This window comes from Leopardus geoffroyi, chromosome D1, assembly GCF_018350155.1.
Source record: "Leopardus geoffroyi isolate Oge1 chromosome D1, O.geoffroyi_Oge1_pat1.0, whole genome shotgun sequence".
Classification (NCBI taxonomy): domain Eukaryota; kingdom Metazoa; phylum Chordata; class Mammalia; order Carnivora; family Felidae; genus Leopardus; species Leopardus geoffroyi.
In genome coordinates, this window is record NC_059329.1 from 37,825,451 (window position 1) to 37,850,509 (window position 25,059).

At 41.1% G+C, this 25,059-nt stretch overlaps 1 protein-coding gene and 1 non-coding gene across 3 annotated transcripts in view; both read left to right on the forward strand.

The window, feature by feature from the left end:
- The window catches only part of MAML2 (mastermind like transcriptional coactivator 2), a 348,778-nt gene extending 330,061 nt beyond the window's left edge, over positions 1-18,717 (forward strand). Inside the window, exons 3-5 of one of the 2 annotated variants that reach the window (XM_045483545.1) lie at positions 5,835-6,038; positions 11,162-11,273; positions 14,897-18,717. In XM_045483545.1, the coding sequence (XP_045339501.1) occupies positions 5,835-6,038; positions 11,162-11,273; positions 14,897-15,912 (1,332 nt within the window). In that variant the 3' untranslated portion in view covers positions 15,913-18,717. The remainder of the gene's footprint in view (positions 1-5,834; positions 6,039-11,161; positions 11,274-14,896) is intronic. The other variant, XM_045483546.1, reaches the window with a different exon arrangement.
- Positions 1,505-1,634, forward strand: LOC123602836. Its single transcript, XR_006714604.1, has one exon. It is a non-coding gene; the product is annotated as a small nucleolar RNA SNORA11 (small nucleolar RNA).
- Positions 18,718-25,059: the final 6,342 nt, after the last annotated feature.

The following is a 25,059-nucleotide window of genomic DNA, read 5'->3' on the forward strand; positions in this document are numbered from 1 at the left end:
TTCAAAGTCAGGATTTGAACCAATCACCTGGCTATTGTTTGCTGCTAAATCAACCTTGAACACCAGTTTCTCTAGGAAACTGGGTTTTCTGTCATATAAAAGATGACATCAATGGAAGTGGCCTAATTCATTCACAATCACACGCACGTGTGCGGGCGCACGTGTGCGCGTGCGCGCACACACACACACACACACACACACACACTTTTCATCGATAGGCTGAGGGTGTGCCATTTTTACCATGGCCTTCACAAGTTCACAAGCTCTTAAGGATAAAATGAGTGTTGAGATAGAAACAGATTGATTTCTATTAGGCCAAGTTCTACGGGAATGAATGTAAGGCAAAGAGCGAGGCCGAATCTGGAAATCAAAGCCGACGCATCAGAGCATATTTTTCTTTCAAAATATTATATGTACTAAAGTTTGCACAACATCTTGGCAATGACAGCAAGCCTGTGTAAGGAGGTGTTTCGTGTTTCCTCGCTAACATAAGGGCAAAAGAATGTAGCAACAGCCAAATATTACTTCAATCATGAACTGAAGGAATGTGTAGGGTAGAGTACATGGTAAAGCCTGTAGGCCAGAAGCTATGAGGCTTCAAATCTTTTACAAAATTCCAAAAGAGAGCTTATCTCTTATTTTTATATCCTTTGGTATTGTAAAGGAATGAAACTAAATTTAGCACAGTCCATCTGTTTGATTAGAGAAAGGAACATAGTTACATTTTCTTGGTATGCAGATCTTTTCTGAATCTTAGAAGGGGTTAGTTTTCCAGATTTCACTGGAACTTATTTTGAAGTCCGCTAATTTTGCCAACACTAAGCACTCTGCCCACCTCTTTCTCTGCATTTGTCCCCTTTCTAAATAATTTTTTAATGTCTAGAAAATAGAAAACTGCCTAGCATACAGGAGGTAGTCAGTAAAATGTATCAGATTCCCTCATGGACGGATGGCTGCATAGGTGACTAGACTAGGCACTGGAAGGTCTGGAATTTAATCTTGAAGCACTCGTGGGTATCATACCACCTGATGGAAGTCATTGTGCGCTGCATCGTGCTGTAGGAAATTTGAGGTTCATGGGGTACGTAGTGTTGTGTGCACCTTAGATTCCCAGATAAACTATAAGCCAGAGATCTGAATCTCAAATGCCTACATGAGCCAGGCAAGTAATAGAAATGAGGAAAATGGGGGGTGCCTGGGTGGCTGAGTCGGTTGAGCATCCAAGTTCGGCTCAGGTCATGATCTCATGGCTCGTGAGTTTGAGCCCCACATCAGGCTCTGTGCTGACAGCTCGGAGCCTGGAGCCTGCTTTGGATTCTGTGTCTCCCTCTCTCTCTGCTGCTCCCTTGCTTGCACTCTGGCTCTCTCTCAAAAATAAATAAACATTAAAAAAAAATTCAAAAATGAGGAAAATGGGCAGATACAACAAAATAAGAAATAGTGGGGACTGTGGCCCATGGAGAAGCGCAAGGGCCAATTTATGTTTCAAATATGATGGGAGCACAGGGTGTGCTCAGAGCAGGGGGCCTGCAGAAATGGCTCCGCTGTTTATAACACACCCAACAGCAATCTGGGTTCATTATGACAAGGGGCACAAAATGTGTGGCCTTCCTATGAACAGATACCCTACACGTGTCCCACCCTGCACCTCCATGTGGCTCTGGGCAGGACAGGCAGCCTAAGGCTTTGTAGGCCTCAATCCCGGAGGCAGAAACTCTGAGAGTGAGCATGAGAGTAGGCAGGGGCTGGAGGGCAACCCTCCCACAGGACCCGAGCTGCAGCATCAGGGCTAGGAAGGGGCCCCCTGGGAACCGCTGGTGCAGCCCCAGGTCGGCAAACGTTTACCTTCCTCTTGCACGGAGGTACCTGAAATACGAGGCTCCCAATAGCAGCCGACCGGAGGATGAACTCCTCTGTGGCCTGAGAGCGCACCACGAGACCAGCAAGATGAGGGTGCAGAGACTCATCACCCAGAACCAGAACCAAGACCCCCAGGAACAGAAGGCTCGGTTCTTGAAGGCCATGGATGACAGGTTCACGACGATGAGTGTGGATATGGCCGAGGAACCTGCCAGGGCCCAGAGGAGCACCCAGAGAGCATCAGGGAGGAGGCTCTGATCGGAAGGTGGAGCCAGGACGACATGCAGGGGGAGCCCCTGGCCTGGGACAAGGAGCGAGGTTTTGCTGATCCCTGAGCCAGATCCAAGCGGTGCCTTCTGAATAGCACCCGTGCCAACAGGGGAGACACTTGAAGAGCTGGCATCAGCAGTGGCACCAATGATGGGGACAGCACCAGCTCCACCATCCAGACCAGAAATGCTGCAAGAGCGAGTGCCAACTTCTGCCGGATCCCACAATGTTGACGATCCGCGGCAGAACAGCTCACCACGCCAGAGCGCCTCCACAGAGCCCCTCTTAACACAGCTCTCTAGGCAGCTTCTCCCTGCCCATCCAAGATGGCATGCAAGGCGAAGCTGTCTTTGCCCTTCCTGCTTTTGTCGCATTTTCATGTTTTGGGTATCAGTGTTCAAGTTGCAAAATGAAAAAAAAAAAAAAAAGCTAAACTAAACTAAACCAAGATGGGAGCTAAACACACTCCATCCGCAATCCAAGTACGCTTACGGCACAAGCTCCATCACAAAGATGATTGTGTCTAAAACATCTCTGGCCTATACAAAACAATAAGTAAGTAAAGAAGAAAAGTACTAATCACTAAATTTAATAAAGTACCTCCTAAGTGCCTCGGACTGTTCTAATTTCGTCTGTTTTCATTTTCTGCCGTTAGTGTCATTACTTCTAATTTATGATGGAAGAAATGAAGGCACGGTACTTAGTGCATGTATATTGGCTGCACTATTAATAAATAATTGGATGGTAAGAAATAAAAACCAGCACAGAGAAAAGCCAAGTGCCAGGGCCCCGGGCCAAGGCCCTAACCCAGATGAAGGAAGCACCCTCCAAAAGACCTTCCATTGGAGAATAGCACTCGGTTCCTCTTCTGACATCACCAGGTAGAAGGATAAAAGTCGTTCCCTGAGTCTGTCCGTAACTCCATCTCGACGATGTAGCTGACCTCTGCATTTCTGGAAGGGTCGACGCAGAACAACTTCCTGCAATCTGCAAGGCCTGACTTCCTTGCTTCACAACAAACAAACAAGATGACTGCTCCCGTGTGTTGAAATAATGCAAACAATTATAAGCAGCTGCTGCTTATGAAGTGCTGACTCTGTGCTCGGTATTATTAGCCTTGTATTATTTCCTCTAATTCTCACAGGGACCCTAGGAAGTGGGCACTGTTATTGTGCCCACTTTCCAGACAAGGAAATTGAGGCTAGTGGAGGCAAATTAACTTCTCCCAGATCACACAGCTAATAAGTGCCAGAACGGGGAAATGAATTGCAGCAGGCTCATCTGCGGAGCTCATGATCTGGAGCACTGTGTGGCCATGCAAAGAAGGCTGAGAAGAAAAACGCATTGAATTTTTCTATGCATGTTTGTCAACCGGGTGTTTTTTTTAAGCACAAAAGCTTGCACTAAACTTCACATTATTATAGAAAAGAGCAGATGATTTCGATTCTGGTTGACAGTGGAGAGTGGAGGGCCAACCCCTGTCTCCACTATATTCTCTCTCACCCTGATTTCCTCTGGCATCACGTCTGGTCATCTTTCTCTGACCCCACCTTTTTCTCCCTGTCGTGGGCTCTGCTTCCCTCTCAGTAGCGTGGGTGGGCCAACGATTCAACACTCAGTCCTCCAGATACTTCCTTTTCCACCTGCCCTCCGAGAGCCCTCAACCCACAGATCTTCATCTACTAGCATTGTGGTAATGACCCTCTGCGCTAGTCTCCAGACCCACATCCCTAGTGGCTTGTAGGACATGTGGGTTGAACTTTTTCCTCCAAGAGCCATGAGGGGTTTAACTTTGAGAGGACTGGGCATTGTGTGCGGACGTGTTAAAGGATGGTTTTTTGCACAGAGGATGTGCCTACCTCCGAGATGGCTCCCCTTATTTTTAGTTAACTGGTGAGGAGGACTGCCCCTCTCCCAGACCCGACAGCCCTGCCCTTCTGTCCAGCACACTGCCTTCCACGTGCCTGATTGAGGGTGCACGGGGTGTTCAATAAACACTTGCTACATGGACAGGTGGGTTTGCAAAGTTTTGAAGTATAAGCACTTTCTTCTTCAACACTGCTCATCTTAGCTGAAAGACAATTGGTATAGTGACTGAGAAAGAGAGTTCCGGACTCAGACACACCTGGCTTCAAATCTTCCTCAACTACTCGCAGCTGTGTGATCTCTGAGCTCAGGTTTCTCATCTGCAGAACTGGGACGATAAAACTAGCTCTTGCTCATTGTTCCCTTGGGAGGATTCAATGAGATGAATCACATAGCACACTCAGCACAGTGCCTGGCTTATAATAAGGCTCAGTGCATGGTCATCTTTAAGATTATTTCGTATCGCTTTGCTTTTGAAGAGGTGGGCAAGCTCTGTAGCCCCAGGGATTACTAAAGCGAGGCCAAGTTCTCTACATCCCCAGGCTGTGGGCTGGTGGCTTTTGTTTTTGTTTTTAGTTCAGTAGATAACTAAAGAAAAAAAGGGAGGTAAAAGGGAAGACACTTTCCACAAATGGAGTGTGTGGACTACTCATCAGGCATCACGAGAGTTGCTTTATCTTTTCAATCTCTCGTAACTTCCCACAGTCCAGTTGGAGAATGAACGTTGGGTTTTATTGCTCTCATAATCCACTGTTCCTCAAAGAGCATTTCCTGGATCAACGAGTATTAGAATTACCTGGCCAGGTACCTGATTTGTAGCCTCACAGTTTCTGGAGCAAGGCCAGAGCATCTGTTTCCCCAGTGAATACCATCAAAGTGTGAGGACCTTTGACTTAGTTCTTGTATCATATCTAAGACTCGATTCTGTGCTTTCTTGTATTTTTACATGTAAGCATGTAATTTCCTCCTTAATTGGACACATTCTTCAAGGTGGGAAGAGTCCTTGTAACTCCACCAGTATACAGCTCAGCCTGAACACATCATCGGGAGCTCATGAAAACATTTGGCCAGGTTTAGCTCTCTGCCCTGCAAGGCCCTGACTTTGTCAGTGCCTAAAGATTGGTAGAGACCTTGAGTTAGAATGACAGTTCACCAATACCCAATATTACTAATATACAATGTTGAATTTTTAATTAATACTTTCTCATTGTTGGCTGGTTGGGCGTTCTTTTACTGACTGATACACTGAAATTCCTGGCTTACTTACCAGGGAGCAAAATTAACAAGTCTCTGTAAGGGCAGGTCCCTTCTACGCTCTTCGGAGTGTTTGTAAAACAGAAACTCACAGGTCTTCCTGCCTTGTCACAAAGAGTGGGGCCCCTTCTGACCAAATGGTTTATTCAAGTTTTGAACCTATGAATTGAAACATAATTTTCGTTGCAGGATCAGCAATGATATGTGCTAACTTTAAGGAAAAGGAAGAACTTGTTACTTTATGATGTGTTTGTTCCTGAGCAATTGAGAGGTTTGCCATATGTTTTTATGGTAGTTTTCTTTGAGGTTCCATAAACGCCTTCTGGAATGTGGAGCGTCCACCATTAGAGTCGTATGGGAGCTTTTCCAGTGCCCTAATGTCATTAACCCTGCTGCTTTGGTTGCCGTAATATGCATTTATTTCTCTTGCATTTAGAAAGCAATTCTCTGATCCCCAACCCATTTAACCATGTTTGATCTTAACAAGATGAAAAATGTTTGGAATCTAAGCTTATGATCTTTGTGCTACATTTTTGTTTCTTCTAATTCACAGTAGCTTCCTCCACCCCCCTTCTCTTCTTTAGGATCAACACTCTGTGGTAGGCCAGAGCATAGGCCCCAGTCCAAGTCCCAACCCCTGCTCAAATCCAAACACCGGAAGTGGTTACATGAACTCCCAGCAATCACTGTTGAATCAGCAATTGATGGGAAAGAAACAGACTCTACAGAGGCAGATCATGGAGCAGAAACAGCAACTTCTCCTCCAGCAGCAGATGCTGGTTGATGCGGTAAAACTTTCTCCTAATTTCTTCCTGCACGTACCTATGGGCCTAACAGGGAATTCGTTGTTGCCCATTTCTATTTACTGCCCTTTTCTCTGTGCCTACTTCGGTGATAGCAACAAGGGTGTCCTGGCTATAAGAGAAGCTAATTCTATACAGAAGTTAAAGTGCTATGGGGAAAAAAAACAAAACAAAACTTGATTTACCAGCTGCTGGACAGTTGAAACGCAGGGCACCCCACCTCACTAGCCCTGCCCAGCCTAGGAATGTTAAGAACTACCACCGTGGGTATTTGAATCAGGCAAAAGGAATCATTCTTGTGCTACTGCCCTGAGGGGCAGAAGTAGCGGACAGAACTTGAATCAGCTCGAATCCCAACTGATTTTAGAGATAGAAGCGTTTCAAAAACAGTTGTGAAAGCCAGCATGGAGTTTCAGACCTTAAGATTTGGCTTCCAACATAAAGCATCTCAGAATGGAAGATATATTCCCAACTTCCACCATATCTAAGTGGCCTGAAAGAAAGGGCAGGTGGTTATTTCCCAAGCATCGCCCAAGCTTTAACCCTGCTTCACTCTTTATCTGCTGTCCCTTCTGTATCCTCAGACATACATTCGGGCACTGGGTCAAACCTTTCCCACCTCCGAACAACAAGCCCCGTCTCCAAGCTTCATTCTCTCCCTTCAAACGATTTGGCTAAATGAAGGAAAAAAAACGGCAAAGTTAACCATCTCCAGGTTAATAGAGCCAAGGTCTACAAAAATGTGAAAAACCAAATAAAAAATATTTATGCTCAAGGAGCTTTGTAGTAAAAGTCAGAAATCTAGGGCGTGATAAGCACTATAATTCATTCAGTAAATATTAACTAAATTTCAGTCAGAAAACAGCTATAAACAAGACAGACCCTGTCTTTGTCCTTAAGGAGCTCAGAGCCCACAGGATGTCAAATAAATAGGCAATTGTAGGGCATGTGATTAAATGCTATGATGTGGGAAGTACATCAGAGAGGAAATATGTCTCCTGAAGATCTGAAGCTAACATAGGAGATGGGGGAAGGAGAAGGAGGATATTCAAGACAGAAGAATCAGCATATTCAAAGACTCAGAGACAATAATGTATACTACATATCACATTCGATGTGAGGCATAGAATATGCACAAGGAATTAGCAAGTAATAGTCAAGGAGGCCAGAGAGGAGAGGCCAGAGGATAGAGCTTGATACATCAGAATTTACACTGTCTGAAAAGCAATGGAGAGGACTTTAAACAAGGGAGCACTAGACTCAGATTTACAATAAAATATAAACAGGGTAAGGGAAAATGTAATGGAAGAAGGGTAAAATCCAGCCAGGAGAGATTAAAGAAAGGCTCTGAGAAGATGCAAAATTTGACTTTGACTTTGACTTTGAAGGACTGTAGAATTCTGATGAATACAGTAGGTAGCGTCCGCCATTCCAACATGAGCTTGGGCCAGATACCAAAAGGTACAGCCTCGGTGTATATTTGTTGGTGGCTTTGAGATTGTAAGATTGTATTATGAACTATTTAATACATAATGAAAACTATAAATAATCACATTATCATTTATTATTTTTAAGGAATGACAAATGGAAAAAGCCTGGAGTCCAGAGCATGTGAGAAGTAGTGAGGAATGAGTAAGGAATAGTGAGCACTAAGTTTACAGGTGACCCTGAGTATTGCCCTAAGGTATAAGATGAAGGGGTGATACTGACTGGATCACAAAGTGACACAACTAATTTATTCTATAAATCTTCTAGAAGTTTTCAAAACTCTACCTGTCCCCTGTACTCTCTCCCTTTTTTGATCTTCATCAACTACATAGCTTGAAAACAAGGGCTATGGAAGAGAAAAACATACGATCTAAGACTGACGCGCTGGGCACACTTTTCATTATTCCCACCAGTACTACTAATGTGTTGAATTACAACATGCAGAGTTTGAATTTCTGGATTTTCAGCTCTGATTAAAAGGCAAGGGAACACACCATGAGGGTTTTGTCCTGGCACTGGCCTACCTCTCATTGGACTCCAGTTCAATCACCACTGGGACAGGTGCAAAAGGCATCAGCATAAGCTGTGAGAGATGAATGACAATGAGCTGTTGGTTTTGTGATTTTTATAAACCTTTCACATTTCTCTTTGTTTGGATGCCATTGACGGTGCCTGTGCTTTTTAGCATATCCAGGAAGAAATAGTCTTTGATACCGCTTTTCATTAGCATATGCTTTGTAGTCATTTCCCGTCAGTTGGCAAGGCCAGAAAGGCGCCTAAATTGAGACATTTTCTCATGAATGTGTGTTATCCTTACTCTCCATTATTCTCCCACCAATGAAGAAGAACAAAGAGGAAAGATGAGTAGTACTTAACACAATGGGCATCACAATAACCAGTGCAGTTTGTGTACCTACTGTGTGCCAGGCGCCATGCTGAGCTTTTACAGAAGTAGAGGATTAATACTTATAACCAGAGTACGAGGGAGGTCGTAGCATTATCTGCATTTCACATTTTTGAGATGACAGTACCAAAGCAGAACAGATGAGTGCAACAGCATTTATTTCTTTGGTAGGTTTTTAGGTCCAAGTTATTGGGTTGAGTTATGGGGTCCATGTCCATGAGATATGAGTGGATAAGTTACATTTCATGTTGCACAGAAGTAATCTCGGGGATGACCTGTGAGTTCACACTTACACAGAATGGGAATGTGCTCCTTTTGCACGGAATGGGCATGGAAACGGTCTGCATTCTGTTCTGGAGTCTGGTCTTTGCTACTCCTCAGCAGGAAGTGACAGACAAAATGGCAGTTCCATGATAGTCCATACACAAGGCCATTAAGTCTAACTCATTTGTGAACAAGTAGTTTAAGTAACTCAAGCTTCCAGAGATGTATTGTTAACCCTTTGAACAACCTAATTGCTCCCATGCAAAAAAAAAGTCAGTAAGTAGATTGAATACACATAAAAATAAGTCCAGATTTGAGATCTAGTCTTTCATGGGGAACCAAAAGCCTGATTCTTTCCCTCTCTCTCTCTCTCTCTTTCTCTCTTTCACACACACACATGCAAACATGTGCGTGAATGTGCAAATCCTGTTTTGTTCAACTTAAACAGCAGAAACACCTAATTCCATAAGAAAACAAATGATAGATGCTTTTGAAAAAGAGAAGAATTCAGAAAGTCTCATGCTTGGCAAAAAAATCAAAACTGTCAGCTTGCACAATAGTTTATAACAAGAATGGTTGAACATCACCACATTTGGGTTCATGGAACATCTCAAGCTGTTTCTTAAACATTTAGGGTTTGGGAAAAACCATAAAGAGTTTCACCAACCACTTTTTCCCTTAATTTGTAAACCCATATTTAAAAGAAATGTAATCCATATGTTTCTGATTCATTTACACTTAGCTCATCAAAATTGTGTTTTATACGAATTACTTGATGCCCAAAAACCCTGTGAGTCTTTCAAGTTTTTTTCTTAGAAACAAGAATTTGAACTTAATTTGTTGTTGTTTTAAGGCTATTTTTTTCCTTTATAGTAGATTTGTTCTACTTGGAAGGTTTGGAATTTGATGGGAAACTGAGAAATACATGGTTAAGTGGGATCTAAGTTAGCCAGCTCACATTTGGCTTCCATCTAATTTATCTGTCTACCTTTACAAGGTTTTCTTTTCTATTTATTGACTTTTCTATAATGATATTGTTCTGTCTACCTATGCTGGTTGTGCTTATCTTTGAAAATGGAAGTTGCTTTGGGGTTCATACAAAGTTGCAGTAAAGCAATTCTAAAAACTTCCTGATCCATGCTGAGAAAGAAAAGAACTGATATGACACTCACAGCCAGGCCATTAAAGACATAAACAATCTTATAGAAAACTAACCTTAGATGGGGTTATTCTGAGACCATGATAAAATGAGACAAAATAGGCCACTTCATAACTTTGTCTAACTATAGACACAAGGCCATTGAGAAACCCACAAAAATACCAACCTATCTTTTGCTAAATGAGTGATGGCCACTTCTTTACTCAATGATGGAATCAACCTCCCTTTCTGACAGTTTACAATCTAGAACAAATCCTTGCTTTCTTAGACCCTCCCTAAATCACCCAAGCAAAGCCCAAATCCTATAATAGCTTCTTTCTAACATACTAGTACCAAGACACCACTTGGACCCCCATCATATGCATTCTCCCTCACTGCAATGAGAAATAAACCCAGTAGGTGTGTTCCTGGCAGTCTTTGGCTAAAGGCATTGATAATATAGAAAGAATGTGCGTACTTCCTCTTTTAGCTCCCAAACTCACCTACCATTAAGAGCTAATGGTGACTGATTCCAGAGGGAAGAAAAGAAAGGGGCCTGGGAAAATTCTGTGCTTTGAGAGAATGGGACACAGAGAAACAGAGAAGCAAGTATTGTATTGTGTGGCAGGAAAAGAGTCCGAGTCTTTGACCCAGGATTCGATTTCTGTTCTCCCATTCTGTGATCTTTGTCAAGTTACATGACCTATGGAAGCTTCCATTTCTTCATTTATTAAGTGGGAATAATCACACCTGTCTTCAAGGGTTGTTTTTGACGGGGGCGGGGGGGAATGAGGTAATGTGCTTATAGTGTCCTTACCAGTACCTGATAGTTATCTCCCGGCATCTCCAGATTTAGCAAATAAAAATACAGGATTCCCAAGTGTCCTGTATTTTCTCTGGCAATCCTACTCCTATAGGCTTTCTACACCCTGTGGGACCAGAATTAAATAATAGGTACCATAGCATATCAGACGTGCTACAAAATGAAACCAGAAACACCCTCTCAAGAAGCACAGGAATTTAGTTTTCACTGAAATCTAATTGCAAAATAAGGAAAATGAGATTAGTTCCTAGACTCAAAACACACAGTGAATGTTAAGGAGAAGTAGAAATTATACTGCCCTGCAGGAAATTTATTGAAACTGAGAAGACTTGTCTCTGAATTAAGACTTACTAAATAAGGTCTGCGATACATAGCTATGATGGCAAATTGTTCTTATAGTCTTACTTTTTTGAATCAACAGTCTGTGAATGTTTGCAAGTGGGAAAGCAAGTATGCGGCTTAATATGTTTTCGCTTGTGTTTGTTTTCAAGGAGAAAATTTCTCCACAGGATCAAATCAATAGACATTTGACAAGGCCACCCCCAGATTATAAAGACCAAAGAAGAAACGCAGGCAGCATGCAGCCAACTGCCCAGTATTCTGGTGAGTGTTCTTAAAAATCGGTGAAAATCATTAACTGCAGAAGAAAGAAACTTGTTCCATTTTGATGTTTCCTCCTCTTCCCACCTCATATTGAAACATAACATCTTTCTTAGAATCCTTCATTAGATCCCATTTAACATTCAGATCAAGACCAAACTGGGTATTTTTTTTGTCTTTCCATCAGTTCTTGATGATTCTCGTCCTGCACTCACCTAGTTCACTGCCCTCCAGATTACCCCTTAGAGTTCAAAAGAGCTTAACTATTTCCTAACCGCTGTGTTCAACCATTCTGCTCCCAGCAAATATCTGGACCCAGATCATGTAAGGGAAGCAGACATTTCTCCCTCTTGGGACTTGCATAAAGTCCAATCTTCTTGTCTCCGCTTCTGGACTCATCTCTCTGGAACAAATAGTCCTGCCACCAAGACATAATTGAAAAGCAAATGAGGACTCATGAAGTCTCGCAAACAAACAAACAAACAAACAAGCAAACAAAGGTGGACGGCATTTAGGATACAAAGTAAAACTTCCTAATTTTGCTCCATGTAACATAAGTGGTGGGCACTACCACTAAAATCTCTCTGCTCCCTCTCCAAACTCTAAAAGAACCTCTCCTAGACCTAACCCAGACTGTCCCTGCCTTCTCCTATTTAGAATGGATTCAAGTCCCATCTGCCCAGAACTCTGCACTTTCTCATGTAAATTAAGCTTGTCCTCAATTTTTCCAAGTTCTCTCTATTTTGCCTGTTACCTTCATCTATCCAGGAAGGCATGCAGAAGATTATCTAAAGGAGGTGCCATGAATATTCCTGTTTTTAAAAAATATTTTCTGGTCCTCTTATGCATGGTAATAACTATATTGTACTAATGTATTTAAGCTCTTTAAATGTACCAGACTGTCTTTCACCACTAAAATTTGGAATGAGATATATGCAATCCACTCTCTAAGATTACTTTGTCTCAGGCCCCAGACTGGATTCTCTATTTGATTCTGTCTTCAAGGTAGTTGAAAGACAAGATGGAGGTTCTTTGGAACATGGCTTCTCAGTGATAATGGCTTATCCGTGGTCATGGGGAAGCTAGGAACCCTTTGAAATATTCTGAAAAATTCAAGATGCATGTTTGGACTTTTCCCACTCATATAAAAGAATCTCAAGGATGGTGGTTTCATGGTGGCTGTACCATGTTGTCAGGGATCCAGGCTTCTTTTGTCTTTCTGTTCCACCTTCTTTAACATGTAGCCTCCCTCCTAAGGATGGCCTTTTGGCCACCACACTGCCATCCTTCAGATCCATATTCCAAAAAGAAAGATAAAAGAAGGGAAAAGGTAAAATGGCCTCCCAAATGAGTCAGATTCTCTTTTTAAAATAGGCTTCTTGGGCTCTCACCTAGTAACTTCTACCTTTAGTCAGAATTTATTCATCTGGATCCCTCCATCACCAAGGAAATTTGGAAAATGTGGCTTTTCAGCTGGGCACATTGCTGAAAAATCAAGGGTCTGTTTTTCTAAGGGATACAGGGAGGCTGGATACTTGGTAGGCACCCGCAGATCACTTTCACAGGGCATTTTCCCAAGGGAGGGATCTTGAGCATCCAGTTACTGACCCCTAAATGGTTAAACCATTGCTCTAGAGCATTGAACTTCCCATGACTTCTGAGAATGAAATAAACAACAAGCACAACACAAACTCTTTTATCATTTTTTATTTTAATCTCAGTACAGTAAGAATTACCTTGCCCAGATGTTAATATAAGAAGTTATGTATGAAAATCACATGGAACAATTTTAACCATGTATTAGGAGCTTCTAAATATTAACTGTGATTAATATTTTGTGATCTTTATGGAAATTCTCCCAATTCTGGTACTTTAAAAATATTGCCCTCCTCATAAATCTTCTCAGGGCATATTTTCAAAATAGAGAACACTAGAGGGAATGATTTTTAAAATCTTTAAATTTTTTTTCCATAGCACTTTCATAGTGTCACTCCACTTCTCCTGAAACCTTTAGACCCAATAGGATGTTGCTTACCCTCATCAGCTGTCTGTGAACTCTTTGCTGTTCAAGCATCTCATACCTGACTGTGCTCCCTCTTTATCAAACTCTCACTGCCCTACCAGTGCAGGGCTCTGTGCTCAGTCTGGACATACAAGGAGATACAAGAGACTGATCCTGCCTTCAAGGGGTATGTAGTCTAGTGGAGACATATTTTAAAACAAATAGCAAGGACTTCAGTCTATCCAGCTGTGTGCCATGCTAGCTATCCCCAAGCAGTCAGGGTACCCTAGGGCTACAACTACAGCCATGCTCTCTTCATACACTCCTGTTCTGAGATTTGTATATGTGTCTAATTCTTGTTTATTAGTATTTCTGATTCTTTGAGTCTCCCTGCATCTGTGCAGGGAGAGTACTTTAAAAGAGTATCTTTCTCCAAGTTACACATGTACTTCAATCTCTCATTAACTCATTCATTCAATACCAACTGAATACTGACTTTGCGCCATCCACTAGGCTTAGAGAATATGACAGTGAACAAAACAGGTGAAAATGTTTTTCCCCGTGGAACTTATCATCTACAAGGCACTTATTTTCAACTTTTTGGCATACCAGTTTTGCTTCCCAAGATGTTTTCCCAAGATGACTTCAACCTCCCCAAGTCAGGAAGATTTTAATGTGTTGACTAATCACTCTCTGATATGTGGAAGCTCACTATTCGACAGCCTATGATTGATGGTTCTACTTTGGGGTTCTATGGATTTCCTAAGACGAGGGCTAACTAAGTGCTGAGTGAAAACTTCAAAGAGCAAATCCTTCTGGAAAAAGCAGGCTAGAATATCCGGGAAAAATTAATGAAGGAGCTTAGACCTTGGCCTGAGCCTTGAAGAAAAAGGAAGGCTCAGCAAGTTAAGAAGGGCATCATGAGAGGGGGAAATAGCATGAGCAAAGGTAGCTCAACGTACGTGGATAACAGTGCAATAGTAACTATACCTCCTGGAGCAGAGGGCTTTCCACATGGAGATAATCAGCGAAGCATGGAATACCTTGAATTCCAGATGTTTAAATAGATGGGAATTTACCCTTTGGACACTTGGGGGCCACTCATGGAAGCTTCTTGAGTGGGGACAATGCAGATGGATAACTGGACATGATTTTCAAGGCCACAGGATTGGAATATTAATCTAGTAGCCACATATGGGATTCATCCACACTTTCTTATTTGGACCTGAGGTAACCAGAGGCATGGATTTCATTACAGCTGGTTAATCACAGTTGTAGTGTGGTCTCAGAACAGAGTAAAGCCAATTCCGAATGAAAGAAAGATTGACTATCACCCCTTCTCAAAGACTCCAGAAGAGGAATAAAGTAAAATCTAAAAACCAGAGCGATTTTAGTGTAGCCTTTTTTTTTCTAGAATATATAAACTCTTGACCAAGGGATGACCTAAGTGATACTTCCCTTGCAAACTGTCTCACTTCTTTTATATAATACCTGTGACGATTATTTCTCTTTATTTGTCCCTTCACCTGAAAACAGTTTCAGAGTTGATAAGTTATTGCAAATTGCTATAATAGAGGAGATAACCTATGGTTATAAACTAATATAACTGTCTTCTTTTTCTCAGGTGGCTCATCAGCAGTGACTTTAAACTCTAACCAGGCTTTGGCAAACCCAGTGTCGACGCATACCATTTTGACTCCAAATTCCAGCCTCCTGTCTACTTCCCATGGGACAAGAATGCCGTCCTTACCCACAGCAGTTCAGAATATGGGGATGTATGGAAATCTGCCTTGCAGTCAACCTGGCACATACAACGTCACTTCAGGAATAAATCAGTTGACCCAACAGAGAAACCCAAACCAACTGATAGCAAATCAAAACAACCCTCTAATGCCACGGCCACCTGCCTTAGGGGCAAGTAATAATAACAACGTGGCTACTTTTGGAGCTGGACCTGTCAGCAATTCACAACAATTAAGACCAAATTTAACCCATAGCATGGCAAGCATGCCCACACAGAGAACATCAAATGTTATGATCACATCCAGCACAAGCGCACCAAACTGGGCCTCTCAAGACACGACAACCAAACAACAGGAAGCCCTGAAGTCCACAGCAGTCCGCTTCCCCACAGGTGCACCTGCAGCCTACACTCCAAACCAGTCACTGCAGCAGGCAGTCGGCAGCCAGCAGTTTTCCCAGAGGGCAGCGGCCCCTCCTAACCAGTTAACACCAGCAGTGCAAATGAGACCCATGAACCAAATGAACCAAACATTAAATGGACAAACCATGGGTCCACTCAGAAGTCTGACTCTCAGACCCAATCAGCTAAGCACACAGATCTTGCCTAATTTGAACCAGTCGGGAACAGGGTTGAGCCAGCCAAGGACAGGCATAAGCCAGACACCATCTATGACACCAGGCAACTTTCCTTCACCCAACCAAAGCTCCAGGGCTTTTCAAGGAACTGACCATGGCAGTGACTTAGCTTTTGACTTTCTCAACCAACAGACTGATAACATGGGCCCTGCCCTGAACAGTGATGCTGATTTCATTGATTCCTTATTGAAGACAGAGCCCGGTAACGACGACTGGATGAAAGACATCAATCTTGATGAAATTCTGGGGAACAACTCCTAAAGGAGAAGAGAGGGACGATTAACATACTCTAAGCACTAAAAGGCAGTATTTTACGAGGACTCTGTAAAGGCCAAACTCTTGACTTTTAGTTGGATGATATGAAGACACCTTGGCTTAAAAATGGAAGCGGAAAGTAACTGTAGTGCTCGGTTCAAACGCTTGTTTTAAATCTCAACCCTGAAAGTAAAATATTGGGATCACTTTTCCCTGTCTAAACTCCAGGACAGAGTATCCAGTTTGCCCAAACAGAACTGTGATGTTGATGTGTAATTAGTTGTGTAAAATAGGCTTTCCAAGCTCCTTTCCTCCCTGAAAGAAAAGTAATAGACCTTGTAGCTCATTAAACCCCATGTCACACGGAGGTACTAGTTCCAAGCAGCAAGCCACAAATTCCTTAATTTGCTCGAATAGATAGATGGAAGTGTGATTGAATCTTTCCACTCTGTCTTTTCATTTAGTTTCCCTAAGACTTCCAGGGCAGATGGAAATGTTATAGGTTTGTTCGGAGTCACCAGTGTCCTAAGTAGAGAAAAGCCAGAGAAACTAGAGAGCGGCCAGTGGATTATAGAATTTCTTCCCCAGGTTCACCTCTCACTTTGTCAATATTCCTACATATGCTATACTTCAGCAACACGCTGTGTTGAGTGATGAAACAAGATTGCAGGGCTATCCAACTTTATCTGGGCTTCCACAACCAATTTCTGAATGCATTTCCAAGTCTTAGATACAACCACAACCTGTCCTAATCATACTGAAATATTAGTGCATCCCTGTCGGCATCAGATTTCACTATTTAAAAAAGAAAACATCCCATTGGACAACGCTATAAAGGAGATTTATTTAGCCCCCAATGACCTGGGGTGTTACCTATTGTGATGATGCCTACTGGTTAGTTTCCTCGCCGAGTGAAATTGAGCCTTGTCTTCCCTGCTTATGCTGATGACCAGAGACAGATTTGTAAGCAAGCTGAGATAAGAAAGTATCTTGTTTTGATTGGAGATAAGACACAGAAGGTCAGGACAAGAAATGGTGGGGATGGATGGGTACAATCTATTTCATAGGGTTTGAAGGAAAGCATAATTGAGAGAGAAAACAATCTGTCCTGATTTGGGCATATTGTTTGGGTAAAGAGCTAAATAGAATGTAGCAATCCGTACATTCTTTGCTCCCTGATGTGATGTGTCTTTACCACATGCTGGATGGACCCTTCATCTCTAAGCCTTCTCCCTCAGGGCTGAGCACTGTATCAAAGAAAGAAGTTTGGTTGAGTCATGTAACCTCAGTGCCCACACACAGACCAGCTGTAAAATCAGGAGGATGTGTGCTGATTCGGATCAGATGAAAAATATTGCTATTATTTTCCTCATTACAGAAGAACATAGGTTATCTTCAGCCTTTTTAGTTATACATCCACATATCCAATCATCAAATGTAATTTAACTGAAGTTGTTTCACAACTAAGTCTTTAAATATCTGTCCTAAAAAGATCATATTTTGAAAGTTCCGCAAAGCCCTCTCTCAATCTTTAAAATGTCTAGACGCACTCTCTTTCTTTTACACAATACCAACATCCCTGGCCCAGAATCTCTTCTGTGCTGGGTTGTAAATATGAATAAATTACTTGTTTTGTAAACTTTTGTAAAGAATATTTTGGTAGAAATACTTAAAACATATTCTTTGGGTTATATTTATACATATGTGAAATAAATATACTATCAAAAGGTTATATTTTATACAAAAAGTAAATTGTTACCTTTTGTATGCTAATATACAAAGTTTTGTATAATATGATGGTTTATTTTTAGCTCTACACTTAAACCATAAGAGGTCAAGTGAGAACTTTTGAAAAACTATCAAGAGGCTTGTTTAGACAAAGTTATATTCTGAAACCTTCATAAGAAAGCATTCCAGGTTTCAATTTTTTCTTTTCTTTCCCTGCTCCCAAATTCTTTTTTAAACCCATAGTTCTTGTGTCTTATTTGGTTATACTGCTGTGCACATTGTATTGGTTCTTGCTGCATGTGATCTACTGTGTGTTTTCCCATTTTATAAAACAGTGTTTCTCCATGCAAAAAAAAAAAGGAAAAAAAAATATGTACATATAAACACTTTTATTTTATGACTCCTCCCTGTTGCTGTATATATCTGCCAGCACGTCCCAGGTACACTCCTGTGATTCAGCTTATTTTTACCCTAACATAAATAGTATGTTTTGTAGTAGCTATCAAATTTAAGAGATAAAGCAATCAGAATGTTTGGATCTTCTTCTATCTTAATGTGAATTTCATAATTAATGTCTATTTATTCAGCTATTCATTAAAATACAGGATTCTTTGGAAAAAAAAATGGTGTAGTCCATAGTTTCTGTTTTTTGGCAGCCTATTACCAAAGATGACGTAATTTTCCGGAGAGCTGAGATAATGACAATGTGATAGACATACTGTGGCCAAAACTTTAAGATTTATAACTTAAAAGCTATTGGAATACAATCTCCCATTTATACAAATACCAGACTACTTAATTGTTGGCATTGTTTATCATTCTGACATATTATACAGGAGGTAGAAGGCATTTTCCTTTTTTTTTTTTTTTTTATTCAAAGACTAGAAAGCAATTTAAGCAAATAATTCATTCTTGGCTTTGTGTTAAGCCCCATGAAGATAAATAACTCTGCTCTAAGTGAATGCATTAATACTACTTGCATTACTGTAACTGTACCCATAACTGTAAAGACTTCAACTTGTAAAACAAGTACTTTGTATTGTGTGTAATTTCATGTGTTAAAAAATAGTTTTAAAAAATTCAGAAGTCGTTCTCTTGTATGAAATCATACTTCCAGTCACCAGCGATATTGTTGCCGTATCACAGAAAGTTCTGAGAACTGTTAATAGTGATGGGCAGTTTTATTCTCTGGGAAGCTTCTCATACCAGTGAAATACTATCTTGTGTCCTTTCAATGTTCTTTAGTTCACTTAGAAAGTTTGTATTAAGATCCTACATGCACAGGACTACTCAATACTAAAGAAACAGTCCCTAATTATCAGGCATGGTGGGCCTTTGGGCATTTTTCAGACCAGTCTGAGCAAACGCAAGGCCAGGTAAACACAGCCTCGCTGAACATATTTACACATTCCCTCTTGAGAGTCAAAGAGGTTAACAAAAAGATGGGTGGAGGCAATGAGAACCCTTCTCACCGAATGTTCTTGCTCCCCTGTGGAAGTATGTTGCTGGGGTTCCATTGTCCATTTCCCCTCTGCCAGAATGGAGGAATAATAAAATTGACATTTTATATAGTCCCTGTCAAATGACTCTGGAAAGTTCAATAGTAAACAGATAAAATTGACATCAATTAAAAAAAAAATAAAATACACAAATTAAGAGAAAGAAAGGTATAATTCTAGAATTACCTATGAATCCTAGTAGGTACCCATGGAAGTAGACCCGAGGACAGGAGATGCGAGAGTGAAAAAATCAGGAGCTCTGCTTTTTCCCTGGCTGCAATTGCTAAAGGCAGTTCAAAGTCTTCATTAATTATTAATGTATTTATTTATTTATTTTAGAGAGAGCAAATGCAAGTGGGGGAGGGAGATGGGCAGAGGGAGGGAGAAAGAGAATCTTAAGCAGGCTCCAGGCTCAGTGAAGAGCCCAATGTGGGGCTTGATCCCATGATCCTGAGATTGTGACCTGAGCTGAAATCAGGAGTTGGTCACTCAATCAAGTGAGCTACCCAGGCACCTGGTAAATTAAATTCTTAAACATTTTATCTTCTATTTCCATTTTATAGCTCTGTGACTGTGTTTTCTCACCCAGAAAAGGAGAGTGTGGGGTTAAAATAGCTCTTTATTCCTTTTCAACTAGAAACCTCTGATTGATTTTTTTCCAAAGCTAAGTGGAAAATTAACCCCCAAAACCCTCAAATAGCATTATTTTTAAACTAAAGAAATCGCTATTCAACCTTTTGAAAATCTTCAGGTTATCAGTCAACTTTACTTAACAGAGCAGCAACCTCCTTTAATATTGTCATATGAAAAAGAGATTTCATCACAGGAAGCCAGAAGTAAGCTGTCAACAAACAGGCAATGTGGATGATGTAGGTCCCTGAAGATCACCTACATCTTCATTAAACTCAGGAAGTTTAATGAGTCTAAATGATAGTGTAACATCTTTTAAATATACTTCCTACATTGCTATCATAGAGGAAGTCAGTTCCCTAGTATCAACTCCATTGGCGGCAATAGCATAAAACTAAAATAGTGTATCATGAGAATTAACAAAACACACTGACTTTAGATTTTTAAAGCCAAATACTGGGGGCACCTGGGTGGCTCAGTTAAGTGCCTGACTCTTTGTTTTTGGCTCAGGTCATGATCCCACAGTAGTGGGATCGAATCCCTCGGGCGCCATGCTCAATGTAAAGCCTGCCTGGGATTCTCTCTCTGCTTCTCTCTCTGCCCCTTCCCCACTCATTCTCTCTCTCTCACTCACTCTCAAAAAACAAACGAATGAACAAAACATTAAAACCAAATGCTGCCGTCACTGTTTTGCATGCAGTAATGATAAAAGAGGGCTTTTGTTTACATAAATAGTATTTTAAGTTCTCTTTTAACCAAATTGAAGTTATCTTTAGCTCCAGAATATGCATGAGCATAAAGATGCTTTTTATGATATTTAAGGTTCTTTCAGCAAAAAGGAGTGAAGGAGGAAGGAAAAAAAGAAAGAAGAAAAGAATACATGTCAAATGGACTTAGAGAAAGGAATTCACTGGTTGACATAACTGAAAAGTTTACAAGGTACGTCTGGGTTTAGGCACAGCTGAATCCCACAGGTCAATCATGGCATCAAGAACAGGTTCTTTTCTGTTTCTTTTTTTTTCCTTATGTTTATTTTTGAAAGAGGGAGAGAGCACAAGCAGGGGAGGGGCAGAGGGAGACACAGAATGCAAACAGGCTCCAGGCTCTGAGCTGTCAGCACAGAGCCCGATGCGGGGCTCAAACCTACAAATTGCAAGATCATGACCTGAGCCAGAGTCGGACCTTTTACCAACTGAGCCACCCAGGTGCCCCAGTTCTTTTCTGTTTCTTACCTTTGCTTTCCTGTGCCTTGACTCCATTCTCAGGCAGGTCTGTCTCTCTTGGTGGCAAGATGGTTGCTAGAAGCTCCAGACTTCTATCCTCACGACTCCCAAGTCCAGCATCAACCATATGAAAACTGTTCTTTCAAAAAATCGAGCTTTGCATCTCACAAGCTTTAATTTGGCCAGAGAGATTTGGTGTTCTAATTGGCCAGGCCTGGATCTGATGCCTATCTCTGGAGGCAGAGTTAGTGTTAATACCACCAAACCATATAAACTATGAGTGGGAAAGAGGTGATTTCCCCAAAGAAAATCAGGTTGGGGGCGGGGGGGGGGGAACGATACAAAGAAAGAAGGAAAAGAAGAAAGAAAGGGGGAGAGTGGGAGTAGAGGGAGAGAGATTGAGAGAGAGAGAGAGAGGTATAAAATAAAACCATGAATCTCTACTATCCCTTTCTGGCTGTTCTATTTCCACACACACTGTTTTTCCCTTCTTTTCAATTTCAAAATGTCACAACCCAAGCATTCACTTCCTCCCCACAAGGAAGCAATCCAAATCTCACCTACTTACTGCATCACCTCCTATTCCATCACACCTAGGTGAGGCAAACTCTTTTCTGCCAGGTCAAGATGAACCAGAAATCTAAGCCCCAAAGATGCTTATCTATTCCCAACATATCCAAGTGGAGAGTGAAAAAGATAATGGTAATAATGAGAACTATTTGGAAGAGAAACTAACATGTATAGATCACATCCTTCTGAACCAGAAGAATAAAGACTATTTTGTCTCTGGGCTTTCAAATGACCCAGGGCAGAGAAGCATTAAAAACTCCCCTCTTTCCTCAGGATGCATGCCAGCTGCATTTTACAATGGGAATAATCACCCCTTCCTTAGGGAGTATATTACATTCGGTGCTGGGGAGGGGCCAGGGAAGCAGACTTGAGTTCTCAAGTTCCAATCATATCTCCTGCTCCGATTCCCATCTGTTTGGCTTGGCATGCAGTAATTTTAACCTACGATGGAGAATTCAATTTTTCAAAAAGTAGCACTGGTTTTTAGTCAGGGAAACAAAAAAGTCCTTTAAATAGTCCAAGTGTCAGAGAGATTTTAATGCAAGGAGTTGGTTACACAGATGATGGATGAGCTGAGAAGCCCAGTAAGGGATGGTGAGGCCATCCGGAGGGGAGCAAAAGCAGGAAGCTGCTACCACTCCTAGGGTGGAAGGACAAAAAGAGGGCCACGATCACTAAGCAGGTGCTGCAACATTCGATGACCTGTCTGGTAGGAACCAGATCAGTGAGGAGTTTCAGTTGCAGAAAAGCCAATCGTGACAGACAGGAAGAAGAAACACAATTCTTCCCTCCTGTGTTCTACCACTCTCCAGGCAACGTGTCTCACTGGCTGCACTCAGCAGGACCTAGCTCACCCATAGGGCTGGGGACCATAGCCTGGAGACTTATGTCTCAGACTAGCAAAGGGCAAGGAATAAATCCGCCAGGCAACAGGCCCAGGTCTGACATGACATGCCGGCAGATTTCTTGATTCTCAGCCATCCTTAGATTGCTGACTTAGGGCAAAAAGTAGATTACTTAGCAAAACCTGATTTTCCTCCCTGCTTTCAGATACATGTATTTCTATCTAAATTTGTCTATTTGTTATAGAATGGTATCCTTTAGGAAACTTCAATTGCAAGCATTTGAGAACTCAACTACTAGAGGTTTAAAAAAGAAGGTTCTCAAAAAATGGTTTACTGACTCTTGGAAACACATGTTTTTCAAATTTTCTTGTTTATAAAGTTAGGTTATCATTTCCAATAATGTGAAGAGAAAGCATTATATTATTGTATCAGCAAATTTTTGTTCCTTAATGGTACAAAAAATACATAATGATTGTGTCTCACAATCTATGACATCTTGGATTTAATGAAATGCACTATTTGCCTCATGCAATGACGGGTCTGAGGTGAGAAGTCCTAACAGTCCAACAAGGCTGTCAGATACCCAGGCTATCTCCATATTCATTTCTTCCAGGAGAAAACATAGAAATTTCTTCCTCATTCTTGTCACCTTGTGACAAGCCTTTACTTTTCATTTGAGAAAGATCGCCCTACCCAGAGACTTTTATTCACACCTCACTAGCCATAATGAGTCTATGGACTTTCAGATCTTCAAGAGAAGCTAGATGTCAAGTATTTAGTGTTATATCCTCTATAGCAGAGGATGGCAAAGAAACAGGCAGTTGGAAATATAAATAAAAGTATAAGACATTCTTGTGAATGATAAACATAAATTCAAGATGTTGGTCCTCTTTGAGTGAATGTAGGGAAATGTGATTGAGGAGATATAGACAGGGATTTAATGTTATTTTATAAGCTGGGTGGATACTATACAATTGTTGTATATATTTTAATGTCTTTTTGTATACCTGAAATTGATTATTAGAAATGAAAAGAAAGTTAAGTTAAATTATTTGAAGTTTAGGGGCACCTGGGTGGCTCAGTCACTGAAGTGTCTGACTCTTGATTTCGGTTCAGGTCATGATCTCATGGTTGTGAGATCAGGCCCTACCTTGGGCTCAGTACTGAGCATGGAACCTGCTGGCGATTCTCTCCTCTCTCTTTTCTCTGTCTGCCTCTCCCCACCTCTCTCGCTCTCACACACAAAATAAAAAGAAATAAACATTAAAAATTATTTGAAGTTCTCACTAAAGACATTCTGCTATAAATAAATGAACAAATAAATAGTGATTGGTTTAGATTTATGGCAATATGCAGATGAAATGTACTGAAAGGTCCTCCTCACTAAAATAACTAAAATGCTAGATTTAAAAATAAAAATGAAGATTTCAAAACTTATTAAAAAGCTACAAGAATAAAAACCATGTGGTACAGGCATGAGCATAGACATAAAGACCCATGGAAAGAATTGAGACTCCAAAAATAAACCCTAACATTAATAGTCAAAAGATTTTCAACAAAGTACCAAGATAATTCAAAGAGGGAAAACAGTTTTCAAACATGGTGGTAGGACCAGTGGATTTCCACATACAAAAGAATTCTATTAGATCCCTATCTCTCACCATGTACAAAAGTAAACTCAGAATGGTTCACATACTTAAGAATTAAAAATATAGGGGCACCTGGGTGGCTCAGTTGGTTAAACACCTGACTCTTGATCTCAGCTCAGTTCTTGATCTCAGGGTCGTGAGTTCAAGTCCCAAGTTGGGCTCCACGCTAGACATGGAGCTGAGGAAGAAGAAGAAGAAGAAGAAGAAGAAGAAGAAGAAGAAGAAGAAGAAGAAGAATTAAAACTATAGAGTCCATATAAAAAAAACAGATGTAAATCTTTATGACCCTGAATTAAAGAATGATTTCTTAGATATGACATCAAAAACATAAGCAACAACAAAAATAGATAAATTTAACTTCATCAAAATACAAAACTTTGGTGACTCAAAGCCACTATCATAAAATGAAAAGATATTAGGGATCTCATAGTAACAGACCCACAGAACTAATAGGAGATATATCTATATGTCTCTAGATACGTGTTTATATCTGTGTCCATATCTATCTATCTACCTACCTACCTATCTACACATCTCCAGAGAGAGAGATTTATTATTATGAGAAATTATTTCATGTAATTATGGCAACTGGGAAGGCCCACGACCTGCCATCTGCAAGCTGGAGACACAGGAAAGCTGGTGGTATAACTCAGCCTGAGCCTGAAGGCCTGGGAACTAGGAGAATGATAGTGTGAATCCAAGTCCAAGGATGGGAGAAGATGAGATGAGATGTTCCAGCTCAAGAAGTGAGGCAGAAATGGGGTACCTGGGTGGCATAGTCGGTGGAGCATCTGACTCTTGATTTCAGCTCAGGTCATGATCTCAGGGTGGTGGGATTGAGCTCCACGCCAGGCTCCAAACTGAGTGTGGGGCCTATTTGAGATTCTCTCTTTCTCTCTCTCTCCCTCTGCCCATCTCCTTGGCTTACTTTCTCTCTCCCTTTAAAAACATTTTTTTTTTTTTTTAAAAGAAGTGAGACAGAAAAAAACAGGAGGCAGGGGATGAATTC